The sequence below is a fragment of the Amblyomma americanum genome, chromosome 9 (assembly GCF_052857255.1).
Source record: "Amblyomma americanum isolate KBUSLIRL-KWMA chromosome 9, ASM5285725v1, whole genome shotgun sequence".
Lineage (NCBI taxonomy): Eukaryota > Metazoa > Arthropoda > Arachnida > Ixodida > Ixodidae > Amblyomma > Amblyomma americanum.
This window is the reverse complement of record NC_135505.1, coordinates 101437969-101450747: the sequence shown is the minus strand read 5'-3', so window position 1 is coordinate 101450747 and position 12779 is coordinate 101437969. Positions and strand designations below refer to the sequence as shown.

The 12779-nt window shown below is 41.7% G+C and overlaps 1 protein-coding gene across 7 annotated transcripts in view; it reads right to left on the bottom strand.

Annotated features, from left to right (window-relative positions):
- Positions 1–324: 324 nt before the first annotated feature.
- Positions 325–12779, bottom strand: part of LOC144103902 (uncharacterized) — a 33821-nt gene continuing 21366 nt past the window's right edge. For 3 of the 7 annotated variants that reach the window (XR_013308361.1, XR_013308362.1, XR_013308363.1), the window contains 2 exons: positions 9108–10157; positions 8262–8433 (listed from right to left, as the gene is read on the bottom strand). Coding sequence is in view for 3 of the 7 variants with exons in the window: in XM_077636616.1 (XP_077492742.1) it covers positions 8357–8433; positions 9241–9298; positions 10079–10157 (214 nt within the window). In the remaining 4 variants the exon portion in view is untranslated. Of the gene's footprint in view, positions 2618–8257; positions 8434–9107; positions 10158–12779 lie in introns of those variants that run through there. The other 4 variants (XM_077636616.1, XM_077636617.1, XM_077636618.1 and 1 more) reach the window with 3 other exon arrangements.

Genomic DNA, 12779 nt, shown 5'->3' with positions numbered 1-12779 from the left:
GATGGCGCAAGTGTGGACGAGTAGTTCAGTGACCAAAACATTTTAAGTTTGGAATGTGCCGACGGGTACGGCTGGCGAGAGGCAAAGGCCGCAGGATAGTGCTATCACGTTCTATTATTAAAGGCCATGCGTAAACGACCCCCAAATTTTTTTTTCAGAAATGTGATGTGGGGGGTCGATTTACAATCGTGTAAATACGGTAGGCGCAGGCAGCACATGCAGATGCACACGCAAAGGTGCAAGCAGCACATGCAGCGCAACTGTGTGTGAGCTTCAAAGAATAACAGTGCAAGACATTGAGACAACTGCACAATGTGCAAGAAATAGAAAAGTGGAGGTTATATTCTTTTTATATTACCGAGAAGGTTATGCAGTTAGTTAATAAATTGGATGTATGCAAGGGCATGTCTTTGCAAAAGGGCGGTTGTTGGGAGACCAAAATATTCAAAAATTTTCTCCAAAGCAACCAACAAAACTGCCACACATTGGTCAAATGATTGAGGAGAATCCCCCAAGCTGAAGTAGATTGTAATGAGCAAGAAATTAGTCATTGGCATCTACACCAGATCAGCCTTAAGGCTACAAAGGAAAGCTGTACGGCTTCTACAGATGCCTCATAGTTAAGGAAAAATTTATTGGTAGAGCGACTGTTCCAGATGCTTCCAGATTCGAAGCTTGGACCAGAACGAATTTTTCTTAAACTGAAAGGTTTCTGCGGAGGCTGCATAGCTTTCCTTTGTAGCTGAAGGCTCCACTTGGGTGGATGCAAGGAGCAATTACTCGTTTATTACCATAAGTTGGTGCGCCACTGTTAAAGCAATATCAGACAGAATGGAATTGTTGTGAGGAACAGCACTGAGACCTGAAGAGAGCAAAAAATCCTGTCCTGGATGCAAGGCACAATGTTGTCTGTGGGTGCTCGAAGTATAATAGTAAAAAAAATGGACCACCTTTATGAAGAAGCAGGCTGACCAAAGAAATGAACTGCTTTTGAGTTATACTCGACAACATGCCGAGCAAGTGAATTTTACAAACAGCCAGAATACATTCAACACTTTGTAATGGCAAATGAAGCAAATGCTCTTGTGCACTAGGCAATTTCACAACACTAACCTAAATTAGGAGCATTACAATACCCTACAAGATCACAATATTTGTCATTTGCAGTACGAAGAGTATTTTTTATTTCAATACCCAAAGACCATGGCAGCTTATTACCATGCACACCTTACATGAATAGATGCCTTTTTTCAGTAACACCAATACAACAGAGTAGTCGGCTCAAACTGAAATGATCACAAACAGATGATTTTATGACAACCAAAAGATATTCAAAATGGCGTGGATCTAATAGTCTACACATATGCCATTTATATCCAGCAGAGACAGTGCTCTAAAGAATATTGAGGCAGATGTTGGTGAAATTTTTTGTTAGTTTTCGCTACAAACACAGAACACATGAAACCTGCACACTAAAACAAGACGGATCATTTTGAGGCTGGACACCTATTTGTCCCCACTCGCTCCTGCTACTAACACTGCTGGAATAAACACACAATGATTTTTACCGGAGATTTTCCTGTGCTGCCAATTATAGAGGCAGTGATATTAATTAGCAAATTTAAAATGAACATCACTTAATATACCTCACTCAGACTGCAAGATTAAAATGAAGTGTTGTGCACCCTTTGACTCCAGCAAATCTCTTCAATGAGCCAGGCTGACAATAGCACCAGCCATATTGGGTATTAATTTTTCAAGGTCTCTTTTCAACAGGTAGTGATGCCATCCACGTATGCCATGATTTTATATACTCTCATGCATGTTTACGAGCTTAGCAGGCTTGCACTCAATGTTCAGGAAAGACAGTGACTTTGTGTGTTGTCTAAAGGCACAACAAATGTTATCTGACAAGTCTGTCAAAATGAACACAAAATTAGAAATGCAGCAAAACACAAAGGTTAGCTACCAACATCTTTTATGGGGTATTCAGCTAAAATCTCGTTAGCATGAACACAGAACAGAAGCTAGCAAAACATATTGATAAGGTGCATCATGGACCACTGCTATTCCTTGTGCATCCTCTCGTTGTGATGCTTCAAATATTGCTTCGTACTGAATGCCTTTTTGCACAAGTCACATTGAAAGGGCTTTTCAGCCTTATGGATTCTCAAATGCCTCGTAAGGCCTGAACTATCTGGAAAGGCCATGGGGCACAGCTGGCAATTATATGGCCTTTCACCTGTGTGGGCCCGGATGTGTGCCACCAGGCTATTCCTCCCTGAAAAGCTGCGACCACAGTAGTCACATTGATAAGGACGTTCACCGGTGTGGATGCGCAGGTGTGCTACCAGGTTACTTTTTTGTGTAAAGCTGCTACCACACTGGTAACAATGATATGGGTGGTCGTTGGTATGGACTCTGATATGCCTCACTAGTTTAGATCTGCATTTGAATCCCTTCTTGCAGTGGGTGCATTCATGTAGGTTCTTTCTTGTGGGTTTGTTCAGGTGGTTACCCATGCCAGTAGTAGGTTCCACGCAGCGGCTGAGAGGGTGCATTTGATGGGAAGAATCTTGGTTAGATGCACAGCGTCCTCTCCGCATGACAACTGAACCTGCATTTTAAGGGTAGAATACTTTCAGTAAAATACGAGAGCCAAAAGTTCACACTTCATTCAGAGCTAGGGATACGAGATGAATGTGGAGGACACACTGATCAAAAGCTGTGGATGTTTACCAAGTTTTATTCAGTAGATTGGCCTTAAGAATTCAGGCCAGTAGCAAGACGTGCCTACAATGAATTCTACACGCCGTTGGCGAGAACATTTAGGCTGCCATAAAATCATCACTACCAACAAAATAGGGCACCCATTTTAATTCCTGCAGAGTAATTTCCTTTTACCCTTGCACTTGCATTACTGGCATCACAAGAGACACTGTCTGAAGTCCACCCAGGTGAGCTTAATAACTAAACCAGTGGCAGTCAGCTATGTTTAGCATGTCCCCATGGTTTTTGCTTTATTTGGTCCTTAGGCAGAGCCTAAGGGGAGAAAAAGACCAAAGGCGAAAAGTCTGACAGTGCCTTGACTCCTGTAAAATTTTTGCATCAAAGAAGAGAACTCACAGTGGTGATAGTTCAGTCAGGAGTCTGCATACCATACAAAATATTTTCCAGAATATCAAAGGCACATATCATTGTCATTCACCACAGTTCATTGAACAACAGCTTTCATGTCCTTCACGCTGCTCATAGTAGTTGAAAGACAACATTCATGAAAGCACTAATGGAGAAAAACTAGATTCTAGCTGCCGAGTTCTGCCCACGAAGTTCACCACGTTTGTGGTCCCTGGTGCTCAAGCCTGCACGTGAAAGCCAGATTATATCCACTGAGACACAAGTCTACACAAGCCACAGCTCATTTCCTGTTACGTGCATGAGACTATGAATATGCAATACAATCTCGTTCTACAGCTGTGCCAGGTTGTGCAAATTCAAGAGGGCGAGCTTAAAGAAAAGTGAGTTCCAAAGCAAACATTCCTGACTTCTAATTCTATGTGCAGAGAACTACACTTACGCTCACAAAAAACTGACGATTGGCTACAAATTCGGACATAATAGATTCAAGTCAACGGCCACGTCACTGACCTGTTCACTTGCACAATTACTGGCATCATAGGAAGGGCAGTACAAGTCTGCCTGTGCAGGCTCAAAACTCAAGAGTGTAATTTATGCTTAATGGCAAAACACACTGGCACAGCATTCCTTTTCTTTATTGAACATCTTATACTCTTTGCACTGTACATGGGAAAATATTTTAGATAATGGCTACATGGCTACTGGTAGAAAAGCCCTGAATACAGCTGCCCAGGAATTTTGCCCATTTGCCCTAACAAAATACTTCCTCTGCAGTGTCTCCAAAAGTGATATTACCAAGTCAGTAGAAGCACATCTGAAAAAGCACACTACCATGTATCGAGTATAGTTATAGTATACCGCATTTACTCGTGTATGCCCTAATCTATAATTCTGGGATAAGAAATCTGGGGAACAGAAAAGAAGAAACTCTGATGACCAAGTTTTACAATGCACTACTTGATGGTAATCTGTAAAACTGTGCTGCTTGGAAGGGTTTAAGGTGACAGGTTTTTTTAAAACCATGGACGGCACCAAGGAACCCAATATCTGGGAACATGCTGACTAGGAGAGCTCGTCAGACAGCAATGACTGGAAGTTGATGATGACAATAAATATTAATAGCGCAAGGGCAGCTTTGGCCAAAAGGGCACCATGGCACAAGCACTTTCATTTACATATAGTGGGGTGAAAGACTCATTTCCAAGCATTACATCCAGTATAAGCCAGGGGGAAAGACTACATTGTATCACTAGTGAGTGCTCAGTGGGACTGGGATTCTAACTTGCACATCCCCATATGATGCAGAAGCTCATATGAGTAGGCCTCCATTGCAGAGAGTGAATGTGGCAAGATACAGTGAATATAAGTGCAACTTGTCACCATTTGATGCATTATTAAAAGCAGAATTGCAGCAATACATTTCTTTTAAAGGCATTTTATAATTCATAAAGACCTGATTTGAGAGAGGGACCCAGTCGGACAAAACCAAAAAATGACTCTGCAGGTGAGTCTGGTAAAACTGGACCTGCCTTGTGCAACAGTGTGCAGCATCAATAAAGCATAGAGTTCTACAGAAACATTGGGAAAGCAATTTTTTTCAAACAGCTTCATATTATATGCAAAAATTCCAGCACAAAGTTCATTAAAAGTTTATCCCGATGGGCAATGAAACAGCCTTCGACGTCCTGGGGTTGTCCACAGGACAGCCAAAAGAGTTTCAATGCCCACAGGGATGCCACCACTATGAACTGAAGTTCATACATAATGAAATATAGAGGTGCAGAACAGCACTGAGTATAAGAAACCTAAAAAAACTGTCGCAGTACATCCCATCAGATAAATACTGCCACCTATTAAAAACGGCTCAAAACAATGGAAGATGTCAGTGTGGGCTGAATGCACAAAGGAACGAATACTGTTCTGACACAGTCAGTAATGCTATGCGCATGAAGAAGGTGTTGTTTATGAGCAACCAAGAGCAATACCAGAGCACTCTTTAGCAATGGAAAGAAAATTCTCATAAACCTGTGAACAGCAACAAATAACATACCATGTATAATTCCCCATACAATACATAGAGCACAATACTTGCAGAGCTACTTTTTTCACAAAGCCCTAACTTGCAGATAAAGCAAGAGTGCGAAGTAATGGAGTCACATTAAATAACGTAAGCAAGAATTTGCCCATTCAAGGCTGTACAGCACAAGAATCAAGAATTGATGTGTCAAACACTGATGTACCAAAAAGGTAATTATTTCAAAGCATGCAATTTTCATCCTTCATAATTCTGCTTTCGGTGAAAAATACAAAATAACATGGTATAAGTGAAAGAATCAATTTGCACACTGCTAAAGCACAAGGCTGATTTCCAGCTGCCTACTTTTTCTATTCTACAAGTCAAAAAATTCAATTAAAATTGACTCTGACACCGTCACAGACTTTCTTCCAACACTACGCAACATCTCCTGAATGTTATAACTGCCCTGAAACATGCGCCAATTTCACCCGTTGCCATCTGTAATGCCCCATGGCTAGAAGAGCGTATACTGTGCAATGTCGGAGCATGTTAAAGAACTCCAGGTGGTAGAAATTTCCGCAGCCCTTCAATAAAGCGTCCCATATAGCCCGAGTCGCTTTGGGGTGTTAAACCCTATAAAACCAAACCATTAAACCTCATCGCCTCCCCTTTCCACTTTTTTTATGGAGCGGCTGGCTTGCCTTGGATAGCCGGAATGCCAGCTGACGATTGCGCGCCAGGCCTACGTTCCTAACACTTAATTTTTAGCGACCAATTAATGCATTTCTAATGCTAATACTAAGTGCACATCACAAAAATGCACAAGGCGGAAGCTCTGCTTGATGGCTGTGCATGTCAGGTGTTCTGTATGTACCACAACTGGAATGGGAACCTCACTGAGAGCTCAATGAAAACTGTTCACCCAATGTACAACAATTTCTGCTCAAATACTCCTCAGCCACAAAGAAAAAAGAACTTGGTGCCCCTTAAGCATCAGCAACCGCTGAAGGCACAACTATGCAGTCATCCACCATTCCCTCTCTTTTCCAAAACTTGCTGTCATTCCTGTGGAAAGATTTATATTGCTGACAAAACAAGTTCAATCAAACAAAATTTCTGCTTTGAGGACAGTGCCCTTTTCCCTTCTCATTCAGATCAAACTACATCAAAGCCATTTTGATCCCACTTTGTACACATGATTTGATTTGATTTATTTATTTATTTCTGATGCAGAAAGAGGAGCAAGAGCAAAAGGCGAAACGCCTGACCATGGCTCTTGCCCCGCATACAGTTTGACACAAATGTTAAACATAGCTTTAAAAAAGTTTCATACCAAAATCTTCTGGGGGAAATAAGAAGGGGAAAAAAAAGGTAAAGATATCATGTAACGAAAGAAATAACAGTATACAACAAACAATAATTCGTACATGCCGACACAAAATACTTGGTACAAAGATTGCAAATATATCAAAATTCTGAACATGGTTGTTGCAAGCTTTGAAACAACAAAATTGCAACATCATAAAAACAAAACAACAGCAAGATACAAAATGATAATGCACTCCTAAAACAATAGCAATTAGGAATAGAAACATGACAGATTATGTGAGTTCCAAGTTATTTTCCAGCAGCAGAGCTCTAAGTGTGTTTTTGGAGACATTAGCACTCAGATCTGTTAATTCTTGTATTTTACTTAGAAGGTTAGCTGTTTGGTATTCAATATGTTGTCATCCATAATTCGTTCTTATTTTTGGCGGCCGTAAAGTTTCTTTACGGAGTCTGTATGCTGGAGCTGCATTGGATTTTTGTACACTGTAAAGCTTCGCTTTTTTATGTACTGAAACAATTTGAAATAATAAATTTGATTGGCCTTTAGCATTTTGCATTTCAGGAAAAGCGGCCTTGTCTGCAGTAGTTCCTGTGGGCCGTGATATTGCTCAAATATTCTTAACACCTTTTTTGCAGGCTAATTAATCTTTTGTAACTGTGACTTGTAGTGGTACCCCAGACTAAAGCACAGTAGGAGAGCTTGGAGTAAAAGAGTAATAAAGTACAGTTTGTAACCATTGAGGGGTGAGTGGACAAATCTTAAAGAGGCAGCCAATTGTTGTACTTAGGTCAGCTATGAGGCAATTAACATGAGAATTCCACGATAAGCTTTCTTCAAACCACATGCCTAAAAATTTTTGGGCCTTGACTCGAGCTATTTCATTTCCATCAAACAAAATTTCTATGGGAGATTTCCTGGGCTTGTTTAGCGGTGCAAATAATATGTATTTCGGTTTCTCAATGTTCAAGCATAATTTATGTGTGTTTAACCAAGTAGACAGGTGGAACAAATAGTTATTGACAGCATGTTCGATATCCGGGAGTGAATGGCTAGAGAAAAATACGTTTGCGTCATCTGCATACATGATTGGGGTATTAGGAATAGAGCATAAATCATTTACGTATGTTTTGAACAGCAAAGGCCCGAGAATAGATCCCTGTGGAATGCCTTTTTTAACTGGCAGAACTGAAGATGAATATTTGTTAAAACTGACATATTGATAGTGGTTCGACAGAATAGATCCCTGTGGAACACCTTTTTTAACTGGCAGAACTGAAGATGAATATTTGTTAAAACTGACATATTGATAGTGGTTTGACAGATAGCTTTTTATTAATTCTAGTGGTATTCCGTGGATCCCATACCTATTCAGTTTAACTAGGAGGACATCGTGACACACAGAATCAAATGCTTTACGCAGATCTAGAAATAGTCCAAGCATATATTGTCTTTGTTCAAAATTTGTTATCTCATTTTTTATGTTAAGCAGGGCTGATTCTGTAGATTTGTTTTTTTGAAATCCATACTGCATATTACTGATTACATAATATTTATCGAAAAAGTTTTGTATCCTGATGTTTATGGCATGTTCAAAAAGCTTGGACAGGATCGGCAGGACTGAAATTGGTCGGTAGTTAGTCAAAGCATAGCTGTTCCCACCCTTAAAAATCGGATGTACATGTGCTATCTTGAAGCGATCTGGAAACACACCGATCTCGAACATGCAATTCATGATATGAGCCAAAGGAATAGATATTAAATCAGCGACATACTTTATCGGTCCACATGAAATGTCATCATAGCCAGCAGCTGTATTGAACTGAGATCACTGCACATGTAATTTTCTAGGTTGTGAGCATGAAGCAATGGAGTCATGGTAAGTTGCCAGATGTGGTATTTAAGGTTTCTTCCAGTGGAACCTTGTATGCATTGGTTCTTAAATAATGGCCTGCAAAATAACAGAGAACAAAAGAGAGTCACAACAAAAAAAAATCCCACAAGCAGCGGTGACTGCGCGCTTCTGTATAAATGACAACGCTCAGAGCATAAATGAGAATTCACAAAAACCACATCTGACTGCACATTCTGTCATTTTCTTACTTCTGCAGGGATAAAATGTGAAAGGATCTGCACAGGAAAAAAAAGAAGTGCAAATGGCATCCTGTATTAAAATATCAGAATGAACCTGTGAAACTGACATTTTCTAACAGCAAAATTGCAATGTCGATTCTGATATTTATAGCATAGCTAGCCTGGATAGTTCTAACACAACCAGATGGATTCTTATGCAGCTAACTTTGCACATTTAAATGAGTGAAGGTAAGGTCCTGCATAATTTCGCAGTAATAGGTTGCTTTCTAAGGTTCTTCCTTAGGCATGTAGGTACTCTTTGTTCTCATAATACTCGTCCTCATGCCTGCAAATTGAAACACAGCCCCGTAGCATGAGCAGGTTTCTCGAAACACACAATAACATTGTATATTTGCCTTGTGCATTCAGCACGTACTATGCAGCAGGAACTTGAGTATTTGAAAGGCATGTCTTTATGTTTATACCTTAATATGCATGCATTTTTAGATACAACAGGGTATGTGAATTTACAGCATTTAAACAGTAAGACACCTAGAAAGTAAGGGCTGGAAGCAGTTTGAAAGGTCCATTCTTGGGAGCTTGTATTTCGTGGCCAACACACTCACACTGATCTGCAAAGCAGAGCAAAAACTTTTTTAGAAAAAGTAAGGAAAAAAAACTCAACTGTCAATAGCGGATGTGCTTATGAGTTCTGTAGATTCAACAAACAAATTGGCATCCCAGTGTTGGTTTCAAGAGACAATTGGTTAAGTTCAAGAGCCTTGGGTAACAGTGGTTATTCATGGAGCAGCAGTGCTTATAAGATAGGGATGTGCAATGGGTACAAGAGAATGATTTCCTTACAGGAGAAGGGATAAATTTTATCACAATGTGAAATGAGATGCAGGTGACAGGTAAAATTTCTATGCTTGAAAGCCTGTTGTAGTAGCTCTATTAATAGTTCCATAAGCTGGCAGTGCGGACCCAAAATGGCGCGGCAGATACTGCAACCAGTGCCTTTTCATGCATTTCATGCCCCTGCTTACATCGAATGGTGCAGTGAACTCACTCCTTCATTGGGTCTGTGATTAGGATCATAAAATATATATGTACGTGAGAATAAATCACAGTCCTTTGCCCGCGCCCAAGATGATTGGGCCACAATTCTCCCAGGAAACGCAATTCACCGACTATTCAGGGGAATATGGAAACAATTTGCTTTTCTCAGCCCTTTATGCCTGAGAGCCCTATTTATTGTGGCACAGCAGATGATCTTGGCAGCAAAAAACTCTCAATCCATGTAGCTCGACAAAGTCAAAAGCGAAATCAATGAACTGGACTGAAATGCAACAAAAAGTCATAAATGTAGGTGCCAAAATGGTTAGCAGCCCATATAGAGGTGCTTGCCAAATCAAGACCCTTTGTGTTCTTATCAGAAATTACTCAGGAGGATTGTGATGTGCCCAATTTAGGATACAGTCATCAGAAATTAAGAGCACGAGATACACGGTTCAAAAGGATATAGGCATGAGGATATCTGCATAGTTTGGCAGCAGTTGTCCATATAGGTTGTTCCTCCAGCAACAAGAAGACCTTATTTGCCTGCAAAATAACACACAGAAAACCAGAATATGCATAAGGAAAAGCCTGAATTACACAAACCAAAGTTTAATGCAGTAGCTGACATTACCAATGTAGCCTATCAAGTGACCACATCTCAGTAATATACCGCTTATCTGTTTATTTGTTTTTATTGCACGTTTTTTTTCGAGTGTTCATGTTTTATTATAGTTTGTACACTCTCCAGTGTGCCCTTCAACTAAAAGCAATGCTCCCTTTGCATTGTCGAGCATGTGCTTTTATCTTTTGTAACTAGATGGCAATACAGTGTTTTGAATTTCATGGCTGAAGCGGCAATCATGGTCTACTACAACTTTTGTCGACAAGGGGTACATCACTGTGCCATAACAGTTTTGGGTGTGGAAACTAAAATAGACACTATTAAGATAATTTAAGTAGTGTCTATTTTTTGTCACAGCACTATTGCCGAAATGCAATCGCCACTGTGCATAAAAACCGGCCCATGCTCCGACTTAACAATTCGTGGTAAAAATTTTCTACATTGTTTCCAACAAAACCATTGCGGAAACCAGCACATTAGATAGTAAACTTTGCACCGTGCCAAAAAAAAATTGGGTCCTTGAAATTCAGTGTTGGCATATAACGCATACTAAAGCGCTCGTTGGTGACCGGTCTGACATACGTGGTATCTGTCCTTCTTCCCGTCCTTGTCTTTTATGAATGGCAGACAAAAATGCTTTTGAAGACATTTGAGAATTCTTCCTCAAATAGTTAAATATCGTGAAAAGCAGCCAGGTTAACCTCATTTGTACCTACCATTGCAAAATTAGTTTTAAAACCAGTAACTATGTAGCACCCCTCGCGTCAAGCTCGGCTTGCAGGCCATGGCATGCGGCGCCAGACAAGAAAGAGGAAGTTGGATTATGCTGGCGCAGCGCGAGCAGCTCAAATAAACAGTTCGAACCTCAACGCTGTTGGAGCTGGTTCTTGCATGCCTTAACTACGACAGATTTGGTGACCCAGCTTCGAACACGCAACCTCATCCTCCTACATGGATTCCACTGGCTCTTCCGCCCTGCCTACTGGCGGCGACACGCCACAGAACGCTCAGCCTCTTGGTGCTTCAATTGCCGTGTTCCAGCTAGTCAGCCAGCCGCCATTTTGGCCTAATAGTCCCCGCGCCTGGCTCTTGCAGGTTAAGGTGCAATTCCAGCTGTGACGTATCACCAGCTGTCACGGATCTCACCGGAGAACATTCGGACCGAAAGAATGGACTAGGCGGCAGGTGTACACACACAGATGCACATTTAATGCCCCCTACGTGACACACACACTAGAACACAAAACTAACAAAATTAACACAAAACACAGAGTATAAATACACACGACCCAGGAACACTGCAACCAGCATCTACTACTAGCGTTCTACTATTAGTGGTGGGCGTTTGTGCTCACGGTTGGTTCGGTGTGGCTGCGGCGTTGTATGGATGCAGTAGCCGGCATCGAGGTGGCGTTCTACGTGCTTGGGCTGGCGTCGTACAAGCTCCCGGTCCAAGCACCCGTGGAGGTGATGCCGGTGTTGTTTGCGTTGGGGGCACCACCCGGATGGGTGGCAACAGCACTGGAGACACCCCTGGCTGTAGCAGGTGGTAGCGTCCTCCGTTGAGTCCCCGTAACAGGCTCAGGCACGGCAGGAAGTCCATGATGCGAAGCCGTAGAATGCGAGCTCACCAGAGCAGTAGCCGGCGTCGCTTCCTTCCAGCCGATGTGTCCCTGACCCACCGGAGCCTCCGCTTCTCTGCTGTTCCTCCCGTGCCTCGCTCTCCCTCGCCTTTTTATAGCCTTAGCGTAAGTCCACGTAAGCCTTGTCTTCTTCTCTTCTCCACCAATCATCTCTCTCCACCTCACTGAATGCTTCATCTTCTTTATTCTTCGGTTAACCCACGATGTCTTCTTCACCCTCTTTCCTTCATAATTACATTTTGGCCTTATTATCTATGACAAGGACCCCCTCTCAAGTTTTTCCATGAAAAACTGCTCACGTCATACTCATCTTCAAGCCATCCAGCCAACCGACTAACTTCTGTGGCGATTCTGGACCCAGCACACAACACACCGCAGATGTCCAGCACACACCAAGAGCGCACCACTAACATAGCACACCAAATGGTGTTTTCAGAACACTAACACACCACTGCCGTTGTCTGTACAGAGTCCTTAATAAACATGTTGGTGTCCGCAACACACTCCCTTGTATAATCACATAACACCAACAACAGCAACAAGATAAATCTTAGAGATATATTAGAACAGCAACAGCATGATACATCCCAGAGATACCTAGAGCTGCTCAGTTGGCTCTATCTGTAGAGAGCTCTAATTTGTAACATATGACATCCGTTTTCCTTGGCACATCCGAAAACACATCCCTTTTGCTTTGGAGTAGGGCCTTTATCTGTGATCTTCGGTTTTCATTCAAATTGGGGCTTATTAGCACCTTATCCCATCCTAGAGTTTTCTTCCCACTGCACGTGGGCACCTTGACAACATCTATCTCCTCGGCTACTACCGAGCATGCTACCTTGGGGGTGGACTGCACGGGAACTCTTTCTTCGCACTTTTCCAACATGTTTGCATGAAAAA